The 25,232-nt window shown below is 40.4% G+C and overlaps 1 protein-coding gene across 1 annotated transcript in view; it reads left to right on the forward strand.

Annotated features, from left to right (window-relative positions):
• GRID1 (glutamate ionotropic receptor delta type subunit 1) overlaps positions 1-25,232 on the forward strand; it is a 622,604-nt gene that overhangs the window by 589,023 nt on the left and 8,349 nt on the right. Inside the window, exons 13-15 of the mRNA XM_088130223.1 lie at positions 962-1,157; positions 11,342-11,508; positions 14,579-14,819. Coding sequence (XP_087986349.1) covers positions 962-1,157; positions 11,342-11,508; positions 14,579-14,819 — 604 coding nt within the window. The remainder of the gene's footprint in view (positions 1-961; positions 1,158-11,341; positions 11,509-14,578; positions 14,820-25,232) is intronic.

A 25,232-nucleotide genomic window follows, 5' to 3' on the forward strand; every position in this document is an offset into this window, starting at 1 on the left:
ATCTGACATGGAATTCAACTTAAGCTGGAAATTATTCTTAGACTACAAGCTAACACATACATTTGTACCCTATCAAAAATTGGGTTTCTCCATGCATAGAGTATATATTTCAATTTTATGGGATATTTAAATCAGAATAGATTCTCAAAAATATAGGTTGAATTTACTGTTCTTTTAATACCACTCAGTGAGTGATATCCATGCTTATCTTAGAGCTTAACAGCAATTTTCAGTCTCTAAAATCATACAATATATTCGGTGATTCATCATTCACTAATTATATACCAGAAAATTGTAATTTCCATCACATTTGAAATCCCTTGCTGTGCTTTACTTTTTCATTCTTGTTTCTTTTTTAATGTTTATGTATCTTCTTTAAACTGTCTAATAAAAATACCAAAAAAAAAAACCCAAACCCTGCGGAGATTAAAACTCCAAAACGTCCAGTCATATGAAAGGGGATCCTGATCTCAGGGATAGGCAACCTGAGGACTTCTTTTCTACAGGTAATCCTGACACTTTTTTTTTCCTTTCCAGTCTGATCCCTTTGTCCACAACTACTTAAAATTGTTGATAGAGTTTCCTACTTCTTTGATGCAGGGAATTTAGGAAAACTGTTGTACAGTAGGCTTATCACAGTAAACCAACAGATGCACACACAGAGAGAATGTGCCAGAACTTGGAAAATCCTCCACTCACAGCTGCCTCCGTTTGGAGCAATGGCTCGGCACCTTCCCCCAGAATGGTTGAGTGCAGCCTTCTCACTGCTGTCTTGTCTTCTTGCCCTTCCCTCTCCCCAAGGGCTTCTAGTTAAAAAAGAAAAAGAAAAGAAAAAGTGTAATTTGGTAATAGGAGTGTTGTCGTTTTCTTCCTGCAGAAAAATGAAAACATTTCTTTCATCTGACAAAGCCAAAGCATTGTCCCTCCTTCCAGTAACGCTTCGATTCCTCTTGCATTTCAGAACGTTTCAGGACCTTTCCAAACAAATGGAGGTGTCTTATGGCACCGTCAGAGATTCAGCGGTTTATGAATACTTTAAAGCAAAAGGCACCAACCCCTTAGAGCAAGACAGCACTTTTGCGGAGCTGTGGAAGACAGTCAGTAAGAATAATGGAGCTGATAATTGTGTTGCAACCCCTTCGGAAGGCATCAGGAAGGTAAGATGCGTGCAGGATTTTGTCTTTGATATTTGCATTGAGAATAATGCAGATCCCTTTGATGCTTTACAAAAACCAGTCAGAAAATAATAGTTGGAATAAAGATTATTGTAAATAATAGTAACTCTCCTAAGTCATTGCAACCATCGATTTTTCCCAAGAAAGCTATTGGCCGGTTTATTGCAAGATTTATAAAATAGGTAAAATAAGGTTAGGCTCTTATGAAAATCAAATCGTCTTCGTAGAATCCGCAGTTGGAGTTCAGAGGTCAGCTGTGAATGACAGTGCTTCCAAATCATTATAACAAATGTGATGTGCTTTCAGTTTTCTTTCCCCTGAGCAATAATGTTAGGTTTTGCTCTTTTATATACCATGGCTGTTGCTAAGCTAGTCCACATAATAGTTTGTGTCTTCATTTTTTGCTAAATAGAGCTTCACAAAGTCCTTAAATATTGTTTTTTTTAAAAGGCAATATGTGTGGTGGGGTGTTTAACAAAAATAACTGCTGGAATAGAGGTCAACAGCAGCGCCACATAGAAACTGAAGCATGTTGAAAGCATCAGCCAGCTCATCAGTTAAGATCTTTCCCCACCCAATTTCCAAAAAAGATGTCGTGGAACAAAGCAAGTTTTAAAAAAATCAGAAACTGAAGAATGAGCTGACCTTCAAGAATTATTTGAGCCAAGCACTCGATCATGGGTCTGGAGACAGAAGAGAGCCCTGCTCCTTGTTTTCAGTGGTCCATGTTGAATGGCAGAGGAAAAGCAGGAAGGAACCTGGTGAAGGAAGCATGACTTTCAAGATTAATGCTGATATTTTGCATTGTGGGCAGACTAGAAGCCAGTCCAGCTTTCTTACTGTATTTGTCCTATGTTCCCATTAGCAGCAGAGTACCATCTTTTGACCTAATGGAAATTTCTTGAGATTTTTCTGATGGAAGGCAGAGCGCTATAGTCCATCCCAAAGATTTATCCAAGCATGTTTCCATGTAAATGAAGAATTGAATTGGACAAGTTCTCTTTTTTTTTTTTTTTCCAAAATCCCATATGACATTCCCCTGTCACTTCTGCACAGTTGTCTCCTCTGAGCATCTGAAATGCTGCTGAGACATGGGAAGGGGCGACGTTGGCATGTTCTCTGCATTGGAAGGCCTTTCGGTGTGCTTCTCCTGCTTTCAGCAGCACATTCCTGGTGCTGCTAACATTTGGCGAGAACTTCAGGCAAACCTTTTGGATTTTCCATCCTCAGTTTGCCCACCTCTGTTTTCACATATGGAAGCATAAAGATAATGCCTAGGTGTCTACTATGCAGGACCAGCCAGCTCCCCTGAAATCTCTTTGCCATAATATTGTTCTTTTATCTAGCAGTTGCTGTCTGTTCATCTGCCTCTTAAAGTAATCCTGGCAACACTGAGATGAGCAGGACCTTCTCTTCTTTCACTCTCTTTTTGTGAAAAATATCCAGGGTGAAAAGGACAAGGAGGTGGGTGTTGATAACCATAAGGAAGACCAGCTCTAAAAGAAGACTGCCCCCCCAAAAAATCTAGGACTGCTTCTACATTTCCTGATCCCTAAATGCAAAATAGGAAGTGCTGAGAAACAAAATCCACATCACGTACTTTTTAGCATCCTAAATGATTAGAAAAAGAAATATTCAGATTTGCAGTTTGATGCGTCGTGATCACAGGAAAAGCGTTGAACACTTTTACTTCATCAAGTAGATTGTGGATCAAACAGGAAGGCTGGGACTTCTAGGCCGTGTGGAAATGGGACATTGGAAATGGGAATTTGTACCTGGTCTCACAAAGGAGCACAAACTTCCAGTGACAGACAAATTTGGGCAACTGTGTAGAAGGATAAGGCATGTCTCAACTTGCAGTTACATTAAAAAGCTGAAAGGTGTAAGATGACTGCAGAAAATGTAGTCAAATTCTACAACTTAGTGGTACACTGAGTGTAGGCGACCCATAATAACCCTTCTGGAGACCCTGTCCTTAGTCTTAAACTCCTAATGAGTGTTTGTGCTTCATGCCATCCTTATAATTTTGTGCATGTAGCACATTTTTACTGTATCTATCCTCACTCTGAAAAATGCTGCAGTGTAAAAAGTCTGACACACCTGCTGTCTATAAATTTAGAAATCCTTTATTCTGTCTGCCAACAGTTTATAGCAGAGAACTTTTCTACTTCTGGTTCCCGCCCCCCCCCCTAAATAATTAGAATTGGGCAGAATGCTTAGAGAAAGATGGATAAGCAGCCAAGTTTATGCACCACTTAACACATACTGATATTGTTGAACAGATTTTGAGGGGGGAGAGGCAACCTGACAGTCCCTGGCGTTCTGCCGTTTCTTCAAGAATCCTTTGGTTCCAGTTGTGTTTGAACAGCTGTATCAATCTCACATTAGACATTTCTAAAAACGCAAGATGGAAGGCTCTCTCCCCTTTGTTACCCATTTTAACTTACTCTATAATGCTTCCCTGTATTCTAGCTGTCGCTCTGATACAAAAGCAGATTTCTGTTCAACCTTTGTGCATTTCTTAAAGCAATCTTTCTAATGCTCTACCCATCATTTTTCCAGGCTTAAATCACATCAAGAGTGGTCTAGCCCTGTTACCGTTCCTTTCACCCCTGATCTTGTAATGTGTCAATCCACATAGTTCAAGAACCCTCCTGAAGAACTATCTTTCAGTGAATCATGGTACCTATCAATGTTGCTGAGTGCGGTTGTGGCTCAGTGTGACTTCCCCTGGAAAGCCAAAAAGAGTTTGGCCTGAAGGGGAATCCCAGACTTGCTTTAAGCAAAGTTTCAATGACAAGTCTAATCTTTCTAGCTTGAAACGAATGATAATGACAGTGCAACAGACTCTTCAAATCACAGAGTGAGTTACGAGCATTCCTAATACCATGATCATCATTTGTATGTATTCAGAGAGCGAATGGCATGTGATCAGATTACATATTTAGAAAATGTCGCTTGGAAGACATTGTTTGCATGGATTCCTCCTTGGGAGAGTGTGTGAGTGAGAATATTCAGAGTACTTGTTGAAAGCGTTCTGCATCATAAATTTGATTCGTGAACCATTGAATTTAGTTAGAAAACTCCACTGACCTTATACCATATTTCCTTGCCCACCTTCAAGTCCAGGGATAGTCAGGCACATTACCATCAACCATTTAAATTGATTTTCCTCATTATGGCATCCTCATTTTTTGCTTCTCTAAATACTGGAAAAGAAATAAGAACTAGGCAGACTTTAGTTGAATACATGCGCTACCAGTGCATTTCCATTTAACCGTATACTGAAATTCATATTTGGTGTACAGGCCAAGGTGTATGTGCAGATAAAGCGGTCTTTTCCAAAAGTGTGGTGTACGCACAACAGATGTATGTGTAACAGCATGACAAAGGGAAATTTGCCCTCCCACAGTAGAGGGTAATAAGTCAAATAGCAAGGCTGTGCAGACATGGTCCAACTTGCTCCAGAAATCTTCTGTCCATGAATGATCTAGAGATGGGCCATTTCTAGCTTGTTCCAGTTCCAGAGTATGATTTGGAAAATACAGAGCATTGCTTTCAGTGGGAGGAATCTCATAGTAGCGTTTAAAAAATGTGCATACAGGAATGCTTCCTCCTTTCTTTGAGAAAGAAGTCAGAATCTAACTGCTACAATGAAATAGGCACCTTTTTACATCCTTTCTCTAGGCCTTCCAAAAAGAAGTTCTCTAGGCTCTAATACTCTCCTCCGTCACAAGTCCATGCCATCCATTGGATCACAATGGAACAGGATGGTCCTACAGATAAGGAGGGAGGGGGGACTGCCATTCTTTTCCAGGATAACTTCTTGACTATATCTAGGCTACAAGCATCCCAGTTGTGATTTTTGTTTTGGTCCATGGAACCTGGCCGTAGCATGATCATGCTTTCCAAACTCCATGATGCTCACAGTCAGCCCCCGCCCTTTAGGGTCTTTATCTGGCCCTTCGCTGCCCTATCGGTGCCCGAGAGGCATCGTCTCCGTTATCTCACTGTCCAATGGCTTAGCCTGAAGAGCCGTTTTGAGTAAGGCCATTGATGGTGGTCTAATCAGGAGGGCCACTCTGATGGATTAAAACCTTCTGATCTACTTCAGGTAGATGGCAAACTGTATCAGGTTACTCTGAAACACCCCAAGGTTCAGACTTTAGCTGAGCTAGTTGTATTTCCCTGCAAACAACCACTGAAGTAAAGAAGTACCAGGGTTTTTTTCAACATTAGGTCACACTACAAAAATGGGAAATGGAATATCGGATTCCTGACTAGTATACTTTCTAAAAATGTAGCCAGTCTTGGTGCTTTTTTGCTTTTCTTTTTTTTCAAATACAACATTTGTTAAACCAATCTGGCTCTATAATTTCCTAAGGTTTTTGTATAGTTTGTATAACTTCTGTATAACATGCCAATAAGTTGGATTTTTTGCGGGTGGGGAAGAGATCCAGTTCCTACAACTCTTGTGTCAAAGAGAGATGATTAGGAAATTCTATTTTTTTTCTTTTTTCAGCTTCTTTTTTTCAAATTATGCCAGTACTGTATGTCATGAAATCCTTTTACTGAATGGGGACCATAAATAGACACTTAACATGCCTATATTACTCTTTAGCATTTCTTTATTATATCAGATAATAAACTCATAAATTGTCATAAGAATATAAACGAATAACCTTTTCATAAGGCAAACATCAATTTATTATGGATATTTATTTAACATTAATGTTTCACTATCAACTTGGCAAACAGTTTAGAAAATGACTTTAAACCATTTAGCAAACTGTTGAAGAACAGGAAGGCTATGTAAATTTATGTAATGATATTGTCAAACTAAGCCTGATGGTTGATTAGCTTTGTAAAAAACTGTTTAACTCTTTTATGTTTTGTCCACAAACCTAAAGAGCAATACATAAACTTGGCACAAACTATTCTAAATATTACACAAGATTGTCATGTAATGAGCAAGATTGCTGTGCCTGCTTCAAAAACAATTTGGAGGAAGCGCTTCAGATAATCAACGCAGCATCTCTTTAAAGAGCCAAATCTTTTTTCAGGTTTCTGCATGAGCTAGAAAAAGACATGCCTGCTTTAAGGAGCTGGCCCATTAAAGCAAGCCAATGTGTGAAATGACTCTGTAAAGTAGTCACATGTTTCAGGTACTTGCAGAAACCTGAAAACAGATGTGGTTGCTTCGCTACGCTCCCATGGAGGGGCGTCTGCAGGGGACGGTTAAAAAAAAAATGATGATGATGATGATGATGATGACAGCTACTGTATGACATGCCAGCTGATTTTTATGAGTGCCACCTGGCTGCCATCTTGCTTTTTGACCCCACCCTCCAGGCACTTCTTCCCCCATGCCTACCTCGAAGCACCTCTTCTGAATCACTTTTGAAGCATTCACAGTCCTAATGTGTAACATTCATGTTTTAAAGATCACTCTTTGTAGCTTTTTGAGATAAATTACCCCTGTCTGGAAACTTTAGTTTTAAGAACAAAGCCCTTTCCCATTAGAAAATGGAAGAGAAGAAGTATTTCTATAGATGGAAAGAAAATCACAGTGAAAACGTGTACTATTTACCGAAGCTTCCTCTTCCTGCATTAGACTTTTTTTAAAAGATAAAAGCAAAGGGAATGCACAGAACTTCTAATGGGTCTGGAATCCACTTTTCAGGAGGCAACTGTTTTGTGCTCAGTTAACATCCATTAGCCTCGAGAATGTGGACATTCTTAAAACCTACTTGTGAATCTGATGTCTTCACCAGATGGAAAGGCCTGCCTTAGAGGACAGGGGGAGTTGAAGCTCTGGTATTGAACAGTAAGTGGACTGGAATCTCAAAAAAGCCACTCAATGTTTTTCAGGATTTTTTCTTTTTTTTAAAGCCCGAAAAGAGGAAACAAAATGTGGAGACAGCAATGTCTCCTTCTTCTCCGCCTTTGACTTGCTGCAGGGCATGTGGAAGTTTTAAGGAAAATGGTAGATTCCTATTCAGACCAAACATTTCAGGATATTCCAGAGAACTTTGGTTTTTGTTTTAAGCAAGAGTAATATCCTTTTCCAAAGTTGTCGATATCTGGAGCCTTCCCTAGGCAAACACTATTTTTATTGTTTATGCAATCTAACGCAACTTCTGATAAACATCTCTCACTCACTTGGGAGCTGACAACTCATGCCTGCAATCTGCAAAATTCTTCTTTCCACTTATAACCCAACTGGCGTTGTCCCTATGCTTGTGCAGTGCAAAAATGTACAATGATTGAGAAGACCAATTAAATTACATCTCCATGTGGTTGCAGAGAAGCACATGCTGCTCATGTAAAACATGGATCATGTGTGGCTTTCAAAACAGTTTTTTTTCAAATTTGGACAGAAAGCAAAGAAATCACTGCCACTATGAAGTCCTCAACGATGGAACTACTTAATACATTGAGGCTGATTGGGTTATGTGCTGTGATTTTTCAGTTCCAGAGTGAATTGGAAACTTTTGAATCTGTTCTCTCTACAAGTGAGAGAGATTTTGCACATCAATCCTGATTTGAAACACCCCTTTCTAAACCCAGCTGAGACAAGCTAGGCCTCACTATAATTTCTAGACAGGAGAAGGCATATTTTAGGTTATACTTCATGTCAAGCCCTACCAATCATTAGGTACCTGATTTAAATGAAGAAAACAGAATGTTGCACCTTTTTCTGGATTTAAATCAGACTTGCCTAACCTGGCTGATCTCAAAAAAAGAAGTAAACAAACAAAAAATATCCCAGAAGAAAACAATGGTAAACATGGTCCACATTGCTCCAAGAAAATACCTGGACATATCTATGTAATGTATGTAATGTAAAACAAAGATCCGCATAGTCAAAGCTATGGTTTTTCCAGTAGTAATGTATGGCTGTGAGATCTGGACCATAAAGAAGGCCGAGCGCCGAAGAATTGATGCCTTTGAACTGTGGTGCTGGAGAAGACTCTTGAGAGTCCCCTGGACTGCTAGGAGGTCAAACCAGTCAATCTTAAAGGAAATCAACCCTGATTGCTCATTGGAAGGATCGATAATGAAGCTCAAGGTCAGATACTTTGGTCACCTAATGCGAAGAGAGATCTCTTTGGAGAAGACCCTGATGCTGGGAAAGATGGAAGGCAAAAGGAGAAGAGGACGGCAGAGGATGAGATGGTTAGATAGCATCACTGAAGCAATGAGCATGAAACTGAGCAAACTCAGGGAGGCTGTGAAGGACAGGAAGGCCTGGCGCAATGTGATTCATGGGGTCACAAAGAGTCGGACACGACTTAACAACTGAACAACAGAAATCTATGTAATCACCAGGAGTCAAGCTCAACTCAAGGGAGCCACATCTTTACCTACCTTGCAATATATGAAATAGCTGTTTGGCAAAGTAATGGAGTGTGAAGAAGATGAATGCAGAGAATTATCTCTGCAAGCTCATTGCAACCAAAGGAAATAAGAGTGGACAGTGGTGACAGGTTTCACAGAAGGCTTCATAACTGCAGTTGGGCACTCATGCACATTGGCTGCCACCAACTTTTCTATACCTAGTTGATGTTTTCAAGCTTTTTAACCACGTTACTGAAGGCAGCAATGGTTTCTGTTATATTGTCCTAACTAGAATGAAGAACTAACAGGCCCATGCAAGGAACATTTCAAGTTGGCACTTCCACTCATGCTGGAAAAGAAGACCAAGGCATTCTCACATTCAAGTCCTTTCCCCTTGCAGCCCTGATCACAGAAATGGATGTTAGGAATCTGGCTGTCTCTCCTATGGAGTATGTTCTCTTCAGCTGGTCATGGATTAAGTTTCTTCCCCTTGTACTTTTTTTTAAGCCAATGTGAGGCATCTGTGTTATACGAGACCTGCCCAAAACCCAAGAGAGGCTGACTGATATGTCTCAGTTGTCCACTGTGTTCCTCTTGTGCTTCTTCCTTAGAGTCCAGGCCTCCTTCAGTTCTTTGTCCAGGAACGAATCGTCAAGTGTTTTACTTCATGTTGTGGAAAGGCCAAGGGCTCGCTTTTGTCTTCTTCATTCTGCTCATTCACCTTTCCTTTATCTTCCAAAATGTCGGCTAGGAGTTCTGTATGATCTAATCAGTTGTGGGTGCATGGGATTAAGGAAAACTAAAATTCAGAAGGATTCAGGTACCTCCTTTTCAGACTAACAAATTAGATTAAAAGGCATACATTTCTGCGAGCTAAAACTCAGTTCATCAGAAGCTTATGCCTTTTAATCAAGTTTATTAGTCTGAAAAGGGGTTATAAGACTCCTGAATGTCGGCTACCATTGACTAACATGCCTCTTCTCCTGCAACGTATTCCAACTGAGTCTCAGAAAAGGGATAGGTGATAAAGAGCACCGTTTGGCTTCCCTTGTGTTCACTGGAGGTAGCAATATTGTCAAGCTACACTAGCTTTATACAGCTTAATTGCTAGGATTCCCCCCCCCCCCCAAGCAATCTTGCAACTGTGGTTTACAAAATGAATTGGACTGGGATTGGAAATCAGTATCCACTTTCTCTCCACCACAGTTTGCACTGGAGGATGCTTTCTTGGGACAATATCTTAATAGTTCGACCTTTTAAACATCATTATAGATGAAAATGGCTGTTATGTATCTAAATCACTAGTAGACCCTACCACGTAAACTCTTAATCTACGACTAGCCATGATTGTGGTGTTAGGCAAGAAAATACAAAATGCAGTGGTGTTGCAGGATTTGTTCCACATCTTATAAAAGGGGACAGGAGAGCTTATTTAGCGATTATTATTTTCAGCAGTAGCTGCATGATGAAAATAGCATCTCGCTTATTTCTCAGTTTCTGAGAAAAGTACTCAGTGCATACGTTCAAAGAAAAAGAGACATCCACATGCTTATGGGGGACAGTTTTGGGCTATATGCTCTTTAAGAATGCATTTAAAATTCGAGCTCCCAAAGACCGGGATCACAGTATAGGTAAACTTTTGTTTTTTATCCTGAAAGTCTGCATTTATGATTCCTCATTTATTTGCATTAGAATCTCCAGACCATCTGTTCTACTGTGGTTTCTACATTCGCTAGAGACTTAACAACATATTACTTAAATGCATTAGGAAGTCAATGATTACACTAACCAAGCGAAGTCATCATTTCTTTCCCCCTGAATTCCCATCCAGAGACATTTCTTACATCTTAAGTTAATGGAAATGATTTACATTCATCACACACAGAGCCCGCAGGCACTGTTTAGAATCCCAATTAAGGCTGACATTTGCAGATGAGCTGTGTAGGTGTGTACTAATATAAGTCAATATTAGCCAAATGAAACTAGTGGGAAAATATAGTTCTTTCCCTCTACTGTGACATTCATTGAAAGCTTTCTTTAACAGCTTACTGCTTCAAAAATTTCTGATAATGAAAACGCACTATTTTTCTGAAATAAAACTGGTTTCATGCTTTATTAAGATGAGGTGTTTTACTTTGTAGCATTAAGGTAATCCACGGACTTTAATTAAAGGTTGCATTATATGGCTGCATTCATTGGTGTAGATATGTAGCCATTGCACGTTCTGTTCTTTCCAAGTAATGGTGAGCGAGTTCCAAACTTTACAGACTTTCTAAGCCAGCATTTGGGAAGAGCTTCTGTGAAGTTTAGGAACAGTTTATGTAATCTGAAGTAATCTCCCTTCCACTCAGCCAGGGAGAATCCTTGCCCTAGCCCTTCCTGCCATTGCATTGCCCTGCATTACAGTCACAAGATTAGGACTAGCAAGACTAGGCACATTCACTCCTTGAAAGAAAATAAACCATCTAAATATCAGGAGGCATATCTTCCTGATGTTTGCCAATAAGACTGGGACGATCAGCCTCAGAAGGGAGGAGAAGGGAGGCATAGGGTTTAGAATTCTACCCCAGAGCTTAAAAAACCCATCCAAAATCTTATATGTAACCTGATTTGGAGGGAGATTTCTCAGAACAGAAGAAAAAGAAACTAAAGACCATTTCTGAGCTCTTGAATCTGACCAAGTGTGTCTGAGAGCTTGAGGACAACCTCTCGGTCCAGAACTGGAGAACTCTTGGATGGAAACTTGTGTGGATCAGTTCTGAGACGGCAGGCTTTGGATGTACATGATTTGTTTTTCAGAGTTATTTTGCACATCTTTTCTGCAGGCCAAGAAAGGCAACTACGCATTCTTGTGGGATGTTGCTGTGGTAGAATACGCAGCCTTGACGGACGACGAGTGCTCCGTGACTGTGATTGGAAATAGCATCAGTAGCAAAGGGTATGGGCTGGCTCTCCAGCATGGCAGCCCTTACAGGGACCTCTTCTCGCAAAGGTAACAGAGAAGCAGATGGGTCAAAATGGTTCCTAATCATCAGGCCAAACATCCTTTTCCTCTGCTCCTGAATTCTCTGTAGGTGAACCTGGGTTCTCATACCTTCCTCAGGGTGCCTCCTGTTTAGCAATTCTGGTGACTTAAGGGAGGCAGGAGGAACTATGTTTATACATATATTACCTTCTAATGTTTATACATCTCCAACCATTCCCCACTGAGGGATAGACGGAGGGCTGGAGGGGGCAGGTGTGTGTGAAGCAGGTTAGTGCACAATGCAACTAGTTAGAAACGGTGGCTGATGATGAACAAAGCTTTTGAGGAAGGGGTGTAATTAATAAGAGGTGGATTATCTGTATCCGGCTTATCTAAATTAAGGGCAGAAATGGTGAAGATTTGTGTGCTTGTAATTGCATGGTAACAAAGTTGGGTTGGCTACTGAACAGGATATTCCAGCAAGTGCAGTTGGTTTGCACGTTATCATCAGACGTTTTGGTCGAACTTCAAAAATACTTTTCTCTCTCTCTCTTTCTGACTGGGAGAGGGATAAATGGGTTGGATTCAGCCTAGGGTCTTCCAGAGAGATGAGAGCCTTTCTTCTTGCCAAAGGCCTTTTTTTCGTGTGACATATCTTTGCAGGAAAAAAGACCCAGCATAACACAGGTTACTGTACGGTTTGACTGGGTTTAATGAAATAGTTCCCCTTTGGCAATGAAGCAGGTGCATTCACCAAAGCAGGGAAGGCTGAAATCACAGTTGAAAAGAGCATGGGTAATGCCCAAAGTCCAATGCTGTGTTTTCTCAGAAGCAGGGACAGAACCTGAGGACGCATCTGGCTAGTAAATGAATGGGTCTGAGAGGGATTTAACCCCAAGGCAGAGCTGAATGGCAGTGCAGTAACCCGGTTTGATCAGCAGCATCTAAGCGTGGTTTCAGAGCGACTCCAGCAAGATGGCAAAACTAAGACAAAACAGCAGGTTCTTTCTCTCTGGAATCTAATACACCCCTTGTAGGACTTTAGGAAGAATATAGTTTTCCTTTTAATTACATTTTTGGTTCAGGGACTGGGATGTCACTCTCCTGTGGCCTTCACACCCTGCAGCATTTAATAAATATCATGATTCAAATTCATTTACGTGCCCATTTATTTCCGACAGTTAGCGAAGATGCAGAATCACTGTATGTAAGTTCATATCTTTTTTAAGAAATGGAAAGTTTCTGTAAGGAATCTTATACAGCCTTGCTATCCCCCAACGTCTTTCATTTGGAGTCTTGATCACAGCAGCAGGGCATTTCTCAGGCTCCATTGTTTTTACACTTTCCACGTCTTTCTTACCTGCTGGGGAGAGGAAGCATTTCTAGCCCAACTAGGATTTGCGTCGTGAATCTCTTCAAGGCAGTTGGGACTCTAATGATGTGAGTTCAGTCAAAAAGCAAACCACAGGGAGGAAATGGGAAAAGCACCGAGCCAGACAACACACAAACACACACACACACACACCGACTTCCTGGGGCCTGGATGGTTGGGGGATTTCTCCCTCTCCCTCCAGGAGCAGATTTTACACAAGTCCAGCATAGGGTGCTTGAGAACATGCAGGCTTTACAATAGGCTACTGCACAGAGACTCTGCTAAGGCATTGAGCAGTAGCAATATTTATTTAAATGAAACCGCTTAAACCCACGGGGGCAAGCAGCGAAATGCAGTTCATCAAGGGCAGCTGACTGTAATCGAGCTCGCCCTTGTTCTAGATGGGAGTTCCATTCTAGCCAAGCAGCCCCAGATAACGAGACTGTGAAAAGAAAAGGAAAAAAAAGTACTTTACTATACATTCAAAAGCCTATCTGCTCCACCTAAATTGTTTTCTGCAAATACCAAGTTTTGGTTTGTATTTTATAGCCACAGATATGCAAAACCAGAGGTAATTACAGTCGTTTATAAACTGCTGTAACCTGGCTAAGCTGTGCTCTTTGCTGCTCTCGTAATGTCACAACTGGGGGCTCAGAGGTACGTGCCTAAGATTAAGACTCACGCACAACCAGTGGTGGAGTAGCGACAGCCATGCCTACTCCTGGCCAGCTGGTCTGTTGAATTGTTAGATGCAATTGTTGCTTCAGCCTCACTCGGCCTATGCAAACACTATGACTCACAACTGTTTGTCAAAATGTAAATGACTGAACCTGCATCTCCAGGTCATTTGGCATAAAATGGGCCATTATATCCATAAATGCAAGTCTAGAACAGTCTGAAAATATGTCCCCACATCTTGCAGAGCTGTTGGCGACCTTGCTATACTTATGGGTAACCCCGAATCACCCCATCAGCAGAGAATTCAACCTAATGCTGCTTTCCTGCTCTTCATAAGGCAAACGTCTCTCATATACAACCAGAGAAGGAGATATCAGCCTTCATCATGTCCTCAGAGAAAACCATGATTCCTAATTACTGCTGTGGCAAATAAAAGTTCAATATTATTGCATCCAAAGAGCAACTCCTGCTAACTCACAACAAACATTCCTTGCTTTGCCCATATTTATGATTATAGATGTGTCACTGTGTACTCCCAGAATTTCTAAGAACCAGTTGCACATCCATCCTTGGGATTTGTTTCTGAAACGTGCAGAGATCATGAATAGGTTTCAAGAACTGAGTCAAAAGAACTTTGTCTTAAAAACATGGTTCTCCAAACCCACCTGGTCAACAGTGCCTCCACCAGCATCAGTTCTGGTAACCTATTTCTGAATCCAACCCTATATACATATCCATCATATCTATATCTATATCTATATCTATATCTATATCTATATCTATATCTATATCTATATCTATATCTATATCTATATCTATATCTATATCTATATTTGAAGATGCCTACAGCCAACTCTCTAACTTTGATGTTGTTAGTACCAATTTTATCTTATTAATCGTGCAAAGTTGGATTCAGGGTTTTTTACAATTGTCTATTGTTTAGACAACTCATGCCAACTATCAATTTCCACTCTATCTGATACACGTTGCTCTGTGTAGGTGTTCTTAGCAATAAATAATGCTTCTGGTTTCTTCTAATTCCTACAGGATCTTAGAACTACAAGAAGCTGGGTATTTGGACGTATTCAAGGAGAAATGGTGGCCACGGATGGGACGCTGTGATCTGAACAGCCACATCAACGCGCAGACGGAGGGGAAAGCCTTAAAGCTGCACAGCTTCGCAGGGGTGTTCTGCATCCTGGCGATCGGCCTGCTTCTGGCCTGTTTGGTGGCTGCCCTCGAGTTGTGGTGGAGCAGCAACCGTTGTCATCAAGAAACACCAAAAGAGGTCCATAACTTTTATTCTCATCACAGTTATGGGTAGGGAGTATAAAACATGCCCAGAGGGGGAGAAAGAGAAAAGAGGTCAGAGTGAAGCCATGAAAGTATTAGGTGCTCTCAGTGGATTCTGGTGGAGAGGAGGACGTTGAAATACAGGGTGGTTTTGCTTTTAATTATTAAATAATGCCTGTTTTCTTTCCCTTTTTTCTTTCAAATCCCTTATGTTTGTGTCTTTGTGGAAGGTACCAAAATGTCAGCTCTGACAACTAAAGTCCTGTATTTATTTATAGAGCAGATACAACCTGGGAGGCAACACCACTGCAAACATTCCCACATTGCCTCACCATTGTGCCTCAACCTTGCCATGGAGAGACCATCTTTAGGGGTAAGAGAGTAGCTCAGCCACCTGCCTTTGGCCTCCCTCCCTTGAGAATGAACAGATAAAGAGGTTTAGGGCTGCCTTAGAAGTACAGAATCGGCTTCTCCGGTTCTTGCAAAAAAAAAAAAAAAGGGATTCCATGGGTAGCCCACCTTTTTCTCAAACCAGGTGGAAATTGTCAAGGCCAGGATTGTGTACCCAAACAAGGACGTGCAGAACCCTACAGAAAGTCCTGCAGAAAGTTTCTTCTTGTGTGTGTGTGTTTATGACAAAGCACCGGAAAAAAAGTTCAGAAAGGCGCTCCCCTCTCTGTCCCCAGGACAAGCAGCACAGGACTTTTGCTTCAGTTAGGACGTGCGTCCAATATTTTAATCTGTTAATATAACAGACGCAATAATGCTGCCAAATGGTGTCATGAATTCTAAGCAATTGCTTCCAGGGTCCGGTGGAAAGAAATAGCCACATATTTACTCTTTTGTACTTGTCAGCATGCTGAACTCAAGCATGGACAGGTAATGACTTCCCAACTGAAGACAGTCCGTGTGTTGGAGGTTGAGGACAATAATCTCTTATCCACATTTATGGAGACTTAAGTGGGCGGTGAGATTTCTGCAGAACTTTACTTCGGCCCACTGCGTGTGAATGATAAGTGACTTTAGCAGCCTCTCTTCTCTGGAATGAAAAAAAAAAGGTCTACCGCCTGCAATGACTCTCTTTCAATTATTGAAAGGTAGACACTGAAAAGCAGGCAAGGAAATGACTGACATGAGCATTTCAGTTTGTTTCCACCCCGCACAGAGGTGAAGGCATTGCAAGATGTGTACTCTGTATGGGGGTGACTTTTGGATAAAACGGTGAAGGAGAAGAGACAATTGCAAAGAAGGAAGTGGAGATCAAGGATATTTCCATGAGTTCTTCTTGCAATGCAGTTTTCTTTGTGGAGGAAAAATACTACTTTTTTTAAAAAGGGGGGGGGTTATGGGTACAGAATGAGTTTATGACACTACACCATACTGTTGTCCATAGTGCAGGCAGAGGCTTGATTGTTTATTCCATCCATGAATACCACAATAATTAATTCCAACATTTTGACTGGTTGACCCTTTTCCCCATCTCCCTTCTGGTCTCTTCCTTTAAAAAAAGGGTCTTTTTTTTTTACACACTGAATGAATGGCTTGCATTGAAAGCAGCTGATAGGACGTGTATGAGAGTTTCTACCATCAAAGGATTCCCTTGCAAACATTTCAAGCAGTAATGATCAACCTGCCATGAAGGCATCTTACCAAAAAAATGCAGTGTCTGTGTGCATCAACAGCCTCATCTCTCTGGTTGGCTTAGAGATGTGAAGGCACTTAAACCATATTTTATTAAGAACAGAAGTTTTCTATCGGCTGCCGCTTCCCGGTTGAGAAACACACAGGACCCATCCATGCTCATGTTTATTTGTCAAGTTGCCAGCAAACGACTTGCCTGCCACATAGCAGATCAACCATCAAAGGCATTTTAATCTAGTGTATCAGCTTATAATGCTATATTTGTCATCGACATCTGTGTGGCCTCCCCTCCCCGCCCCCATTAAGACAACAACAGAGCAGTCAGCACCATGCTGTGCAGACAAGTCGTCTGACAGGGATTTCCACAAGGTATTGTTGTGGAAAGCAAAGTGTGTGTGTGCGTGCGCGCGCAAATGCACATGGAATAGATGATTCAGTTTGCTCATGCAAGCAAGTAACACTAGCAGAGCTGGGACCTTTAGCTTCAGTTGTCAGTAGATTAGTCAAATAAAGCTAAAATTAAAACAACTAAAATTACAACTTAACATTGGGCAGCTGTTCCTGGACATATTCTTCTGCAGGTGTCAAGCTAAACTCATTGGCGCTCCCTAGAAAGGAAGTGGGAGAAAGGGCCAAACTCAGAAATTAATAATCAGGGCCCCCCACATAAAAACCAAAAAGCAAATCAAGAATAGCCATAGGAAGAGGGTAACGCTCCTGCCTTACATGCACACAGAAGCCTTTTAGATATGACACCAGCAGTGTGTCTCATTAATCCAACATGCTTAGAGCTTCCATTAACACAGTTAATCTCCAAGAGCTGGCCCGGTGGGTTTTGTTCCATGCTGCAGAAAGGCACTCAGTCTGCCACATCTCTTAAGACTCCAGACATTTCTAAATGCTTTTCCTCTCCTGATGTTCCCAATAAGTTCATCCTCTAAAATTTGAGGACATCTCTCCCCCCACCCCCTTCAACTTTCTCTGCAACTCTGGGAATCCCTCGTCCTCCACCCAATCGATTGGCACAGCAATCTTCTTTCTCCTTCTCCCACTTGCTGAGTTCAATCGTATTTCAAAGCACCAGCCAGATTTCAGAAATGTTTGGGTAACATAAGTGGATCTACTCATTGGCTCCCATTCTCTGCTCACCCACCCCTCTGCCAGTTACAACTAGTAAATTTTGTTTGGAAAGGGAAGTGTGGAAGGTGGTCCTCCTGCTTTTACCATTTTCCCAGAGATGGTAGTATGGAGGAAGAACAACCAAGCCTTTGGGATCTAATCCACTGTAATTGTTCTTCCCTTTCCTTACTCATCTCAAATTCAAAATGGCACCTAGAATGAGGCTTGGTAATATTTATCCTTCCCTGAATTTAATCAGTAATTTGATTAAAATAAATATGATGAATTCTTTAATCTGTGGGCAGCTCCTAATACTATAGCTTCCCTTTCAGTCGTTGCTTTCTATTCTATCACACTTCAAAACTGGTTCAGTTTCTAGCTAATTTAGTCCGTTTCCTGGAGAGCATTTCACTTGTTCATAGGGATGTGCCTCTCAAATAGGAAGCCTCGTAAAGGATGGGAACCGTATGCACTTCTGTTTCTTTCGTTATATGTACGTTCTCTGTGTACATATGAATGCAAATGCAAGGAATCAAATCTAGCTACTCAGCAGTGGGTGGATGGCACTGAGTTCCCTGAGAATGCTTCTTTACAAATATCCTGGTGCACCTCTAAGTAGTAACAGGAGGCTCTCTCATGCCCCCCAGACTAGCATCCTGGAAGATCTTGCCTCCTTTTTTTGGAAGCCAAGGAATGTGCGTAGTGATTTTAGTCCATCTTCAAATCCAGATGAAGACTGGATGTGAACAGAGGATTGGATTTTACAGGGTCTATGTTGACCCAATGCTTCGATGAACAATGCTCAAAATCAAATGGAGAAATGAATTGTTCAGTATAAACAATAATGTTTTATATTACAGTGTTATAAGTAGATTTTCTTTTCCTGCTCGCATTACTTTCAAAAGGGGTTGTTTGGCCCTTCTTCGGTGTATTTGCTTGTTGTGACTCTGTTCCATGTGTTGTTTTCACTTGTAGGGTTCCAACTGCTTCTAACTTCTTCGGGCCTTTCAAAAGGCTAGTTTTGCTGAAGTAAATGTCTCTTGGCCTAATCATTAACTGCTAATAACTCATCGATATTGCAAACTGCCTATTTTCTAGGAAGGAAGCCTCTTGCACCACCCATGTTCATTGATCATTGCCTTAGTGCAGTACTTAAATCTTTTTTATTCTGCCAGGGATCTCACACCAGGAGTTTAGAATAGATGAAAGGCAGACGTTTTGACTGAAATTTCCTTGCAGAGAATTTCTTGGCACCAAATTCAGGAAGAGGAGCTACTGTTAAAAAAGCAAGGACATCAACTTGAGGGCAACAAATAGTAGAGAAATATTTATGTTTGCTTAATTTGTATTTTAAAGTTTAATACAGGGATGAACTTGCTATGGTTATTAATTAATTAATGCCTTGGCTAACTTTGCTTCCTATTAAAAGTATAGAGGGTATCTATATTTCCTCAAATTTCTTGAAGATACGTGGTGGACTTAAGCATCTGTTTATCATTTCTTGAATTTTCATTGGGAAGCCTGTAGCAATATCAGCAAGAAGACAGCGAATAAAACAATGGGCTAACCTTTCCCAAACTATCTTAATTTACATCACCATCATTTTGTAGCAGTTGATAAGAAGTCCCAGAAGTTAGACGCTGTCTATCAGAGTCTCTGCAAGATGAACCGATACTTTGGACAGATTTCAGAAGCAGCGTTCCTTCTTTTCCATGGACTTCTACTGACTTTCTACAGAATTTCTTCTATCCTGCTAACATAACTTTAGTTTTTGGTTTCAGAGAAGCCCTTGTCTGGATTGAAAGATTCTCAGAGAAAACAAGCTTACCCTTCAAGCACAAAACCTAGATTTCTTTTTTCACTCTCTGAATTCTTTGATAATGCGTTTCTAACTGATTGTGATATTTAATCAAGCTTTCTTATGGAATAGTTCTTGGAGTGTGCAATGTTGGATGTGCTTCTAGTCTTCCCCTAGGGGCAGAAAAAGGAATTTATGCATGGGCCCCTTCCAATAGACTATTTAATACAATTCCAGCTTGCTATGCAGTTAAAAATAACACACACACACACACACACACACACACGCCATTTCTAACACGATGACTTCATTCCTGTTTCACAGAAAAGAGCAAGCCATGTTTGCCCAACTATCATCTATCAATTCTTAAAAGGGGAGGCAGAACGGGGAGGGAGTGATAGAGGCCAGATAGATAGATAGATAGATAGATAGATAGATAGATAGATATTAATTGTGGTCATAAAGCAGCACAAAAACAATATATAATAAAAGTTGCAACCAGGTCCAATAAGGACAATCTTAGCTGTAAAACATGACTAGGCAAAATATTACAAAACCAGAAACCTGACTACTTTCCGGTTCTCATAAATATATTAAGTCAATTATTGCTTTTTTTTTTTGCCATCTCTTACTTTTTTTTTCTTTTTTTGGTCATTGGCCTACTTTTCCTCTACTCTTTTATGACCATTTCTTTTCCTGTTCTGTTCCTTGTTTGTTGGGAAGGAAAAGCCTTGACGGTCGTGTTGTAGGATTTTCCCTTGCATTGTATCTTTATGATTTATGTGGCTTTTTCATTTTTTCCTCTTGTACTTCAGCCATCTATCTGTATCTGTGTAGATTTTGCCTAAAATTATTTTAAGTAATCACCTTCACGTATTATTGCAATGTACCCAAATTTTCTACAGTTAAATAAACTGGGGGAAGCAGACTTGATTCTGCCATTGTCAAAACAGTGTAGTAAGGCAGGGGGCTTTTCAAGACACAGGGCGCGTGTTCAGAGTTGGCGCAAATATAAAAATGAGATATTAACGATGGTCATTAATGATAGTGAAGACTTTCAAAGGCAAACACCACTCCATAGCCACAGCCCATGATTGAAGAACCTGGTGTTGAACGTGGGCACTTGATGCATTCATGGGGATGCCTTGATTTTTTCCCCACTTACAACCCAATTAAATGACCATCCTCCCAGATGTGAAAGGCCCATCGAGTCCAGCGGGATGACTGTGAGGCCACAGGCCTGCAGAATGCTGTGCAACAGCCCAGCACAACTGAAAACACCGATTTTTGAAGTCTGCAAGGTAGAAAAAATGTGCACCTGAAATCAGTTGAATTGTCTGTGCTGGAACCAAACTGAGTATGAGAAAATCATTTCTAACCCTGGGATTTTCATTCTTTCATTAATTAAAACCGGCCCGCTTCTCATGAAAACTGAATGAGAAGTGGGCTATTTTTAATTAATAAATAAATGGATTCTTAGACAAGGCCGTTCCCCTGCCCTACCCCTGCCAATAGACAATGGTTTTAACTATTCCCATAAAATAGGTTTCACGCATTTTTTCCCCCCAACAATGCCTTATATCATGCAGGACGTTTGTTCTTCTGGATCTCTCTAGTTTGACAGTTCTAGCAGAATTCTTCGGGGCAACCATTTTCATGTTGTCCCATATCGGAATATTGGATCACAAACCTAAGGGAGCCAAGGAAATAGTAGATTTCTTTGAACAAGCTGGCAAGACCAGTGAGTGACTGCCAAGTGGTGGTACTTATGGGGTACTTAGGTTGTACCTACAAAATGCCTCTCTACATTCACTCTTCCCACTGTTCCACCAATGACTTTCAGAATGACTGTAAGATGCTCATCTGAATCCCTGACGGAGTGCACATTTCTGGAAAAAAAATCTCAGCTTTATATTGGACTTTTATAGATAACGGGCTTATGTATCAATTATACCTTTAACTTGAAACGTCACGAAACAAAACCAGCGATACATTAAGATATCACTTAGAAAGAGGCAGTTAGGCACTCCAGACCCTTTTGGAACAATAACAGATAAATTTCCAGGCCCGTATGAAAGTAGACTGGATGCAAAACATGTTTCTGAAAATATATTTTCTTTCTTCGTAGCACTGAATGAAATTAGCTTTATGGGGTATAGAAAAAAGGGTCAGAATAAAAAATAAAAAATACAGTGATATCACGACAGGGTTGGTTTTTCTGTTTTGTTTTGGTTTGTTTGTTTGTTTTTTAGTTAACCCATCTTAAACAGTTAGGATTAGGAGAAACAAGTGAACTGAAAAATGCCATTAGCTCCTAGATCAGTGTTGTCCAAACTTGGCCACCTTGCTGGCTGGGGAATTCTGGGAGTTGAAGTCCACTCATCTTAAAGTGGCCAAGTTTGGACAACATTGTCCTAGATGGAATGAAAACACTCATCATGAGAAGGCTACCGAAATCTTGGTTGTTGCTAAATATCTTTGGGCAGGTCATGCAACTTACAATCAGAGGACTGAACTGTTGAGAAACATGGCACCATTTCATCCACCAAGATAGCCATTTCTAGGATGACTAAGAAACTGGGGCATGGAGAGGAATACAGGCTTTGAATTATCAGCATGTAAGATGTAGCACAAAAGGAGCAGATGATCATTACTGAAATGTTAACAGCTGAATTAGCATGGAAGAGAAATACAAGAAGGGCTGAGGAATTCTAAGCTGTGGATCAAGCTCATTTTGGAGTCCTTGATTAGTTCAGTGTTTTTTTTTTCCTTGAAGCTATTTCAAGGAACAAGAGGAATCACGGATATTCGCCCTTAGAACATGTCTTTTTGAGAAAGTGAGGCAATAGAATTGCCATGCAGGTGGGCCCAACCACCCTACAAAACCTGACTTCTTAGGCCAACTCTCTTGCAGAAGAGTGATCCTAAAGACTCAGATACCGCCGTTGAATCCTTTTCACACTACATAAGAAACAACTGCAGGGTATCCAAACTCTTTCTAGATCAAAGGTCCTTCCACCTGCAGAATACTTGATTTCTACACTGGCCGCCATGGTTCTGTGAGCACCCAATCAATTTTAAATCAATTCACTAGTTTTATTTCCTTAATTCCCTTTTAAAAATTGTCCACTTTCCTATTCTATAATACTCAAGGCATTGGACAATAATTATATATTTATTGTCCCAAATAACTCAGATTTTTTTAAGCTATTTTCAGCAGGTTAAACTTCAAGATATTCTTATGTTGATGGAGCCACAAACACAATATATCTGAATTAATTGAGTGACGGAAAAGATAGATAGATAGATAGATAGATAGATAGATAGATAGATAGATAGATAGATAGATAGATAGATAGATAGATATCTCCTAAATATTCAGGGGGGGAAAGCCCTTCAGTACATCAGAACAAACTTGGTTCTTATAACTATTAAACCAGATACATCTTGGTTTGTTTGAACAGAATTTGGGACAGAATGTTTTATGGAAGCACTGGTTGAATTGCAGCATTGCTTCATTCATATTTACTAGGAATGTTTAAATTCATTGGGACTTACTCCCAAGTAAGTATGCATTGAACAAGAACATTTGAAGTTACTTCAAGACTATCTTGAAATCAATATTTTTTACGATGTGGCAGACCTGTGATAAATGGGTGTGACGGACAAGGGATAAAATAAATCTAGTTCAAGCTGTTAATGAGTGGGAAGGGAAAAAAAATATGCCTTGTTCCTTCCATGAAAGCTAGTGCCTTCCTACAGAAGCATCCTGGGTGCGTTTGACTTATTTATGAAGGAACTGTTTGATTCATTGTGTCAATGTTTCCTTTCCTGTTACCAATTTGAATGGCCTAGATAGGCTTCTGTGCTGCATCTCAATACTTACAAGCCACACTATTTGACTCTTTCTCCCCTCCCTCTTCTTTTTTTCCCCATGGAGATTGCCAATGAGGTGAGGCTGGGTCTCAGGACCATGGTGAGCATTTCTGTGATCCCATATGAGCTAATCCTATGCTTGCAATCATTCCAGGATGCACCCTCGTCTGTCATTTCCACTGCCTGCAGTGAATGTTCACTTCCCACTGCAGAACAGAGATGTCCTCAGCATTCAACTTTGCCATTTTCAAGCAGATCTTTCTCAGAGATCTGGGCATGCATATAAAAAAAGTGTCATATAATCTGGCATTCCCAAAGAGAACACTTCATTCATCTTCCTTTTGTGCTCCTTCCCTGCATTGTTCTCAATCAGACCATGGATTCATCACTCCACTATCTCCTACAGCTTTCCCCAGCTTGGGGCCCTCCAGATATCTTGGCAGGGAAAGTCCTAGACTTCTCAGCCAGCATACAAGCAGCTGTAGTAGTACCTTTGGAGGGTTCAAAGTTAGGAAAAGCTCTTCTATTCAGCTCGTGGGAGCTCCAGCATCTCATTCCCAGGGGCTCCTGAACACTCCTTTCAGGGACCAAACCTACATTTTTCTACACATTGAACCTGTGCTCTACCATCACTCATGAATCTTGCCTTAACTGTATGAAACTGAAGCCCTTTCCTTTTACTGAAGATCCAGTTATCCAATCCAAATACGATCCAGGCTCCAATGAGCCATGCTTCCTTTCACTACCATCCCCAGAACCCTGAATTATACTGTACAGTATATAAAGAACATGAAGAGAATGCCCAAATCACACAAGATTTCAGCATTCTTGGGAAAATTCTTTTTGGGACATTATCACTAAAATCTTGCAAGATTTGATGTTCATGAAATTTCAGATTTGTTTAGTTTTAAAAAGGGGGGCTTGCATGATTGTGCAATGGCACTCAGTCCTTTGAAAAGTCACTGATCTGCAAATTGGTTGGTTGGTCTGTGCATGAAAAATGATTTGGAAATTCCATTTATTTCTCAAATGTGAAATGATGTTTTTGTCATTTGGGGAACTTTCTCTCAAGCTGAGGAACACAGATGGCAGATGTCCTACCCTGAGTTTTTTTCTAGAAATTGTATGTCTTGGATTCTCCAATTTCCATTTTCAAGTTTCTGTCCTGTGGACAGGGTTGAGCAGCAAATTTTTTTCTCCTCGATTATTCATATTTTAAGCAAAAAATTCAAAAGTAAATTTGGAGATGGTTTTCCTCAAATATAATATATAACATGTATGTGCAATATACCACAACATATCAAGTTATCAGGGGAAGTTAAAGCACACTTAAATAACACCAGCAACTGTATCTCAACAAGGTTCTGCCTATCCTGGTTGGGACCGGATTTTGGCTACAGAGAAATTTAAGCAAATTTGAAAGGCCTTTGTCACATCAGACATCTGAAAAATATAAGAGTCTTAATTGTTTTTGTAAAACTAAGAAATGTTATAAGTGGGACTGAAGTATTGATTTCATAGATCCCTAAGTTTAGTTCTTCCTCTCTTCCCTTTACTAGTGATTTGAGAAGTCATCAGTTAATTACAAAATAACTCTGTCAAAGACTCAGGATCTTTGTATGAGGAACCCAGATTTGATTTCTAATACAGTCCTTTCTCTATAAGTCTGTCAAAGGCATTCTTGTCATAGCAGTTAGAAATGAAGTTTTGATCAAAGAACATTGACAAATGCCCATTTTTTAGAGATTCACTATTAAGTTTGTTTATGCATTTGTAGAGAAGAATAAAAGGTTCATCCAGTGAAATTGAATTAACATGAAATTCTGAGCAGACTACAATAAAACATCTACTGTTTCACTCTGTGCTCAAAAGTAGTGATGGCAGTTAGCCTTGAAGGCCTTATAAAGAAATTGGAGAAGTTGATTGTCAATAGTTTTCAAGTAGTGATAGCAAGTAGGAATTTGCCCATATTAT

This window comes from Python bivittatus, unplaced genomic scaffold, assembly GCF_059951505.1.
Source record: "Python bivittatus isolate LINGU-HERP-01145 unplaced genomic scaffold, Pbiv_v1 ctg000050_np1212, whole genome shotgun sequence".
NCBI classification, from domain to species: Eukaryota; Metazoa; Chordata; class Lepidosauria; order Squamata; family Pythonidae; genus Python; species Python bivittatus.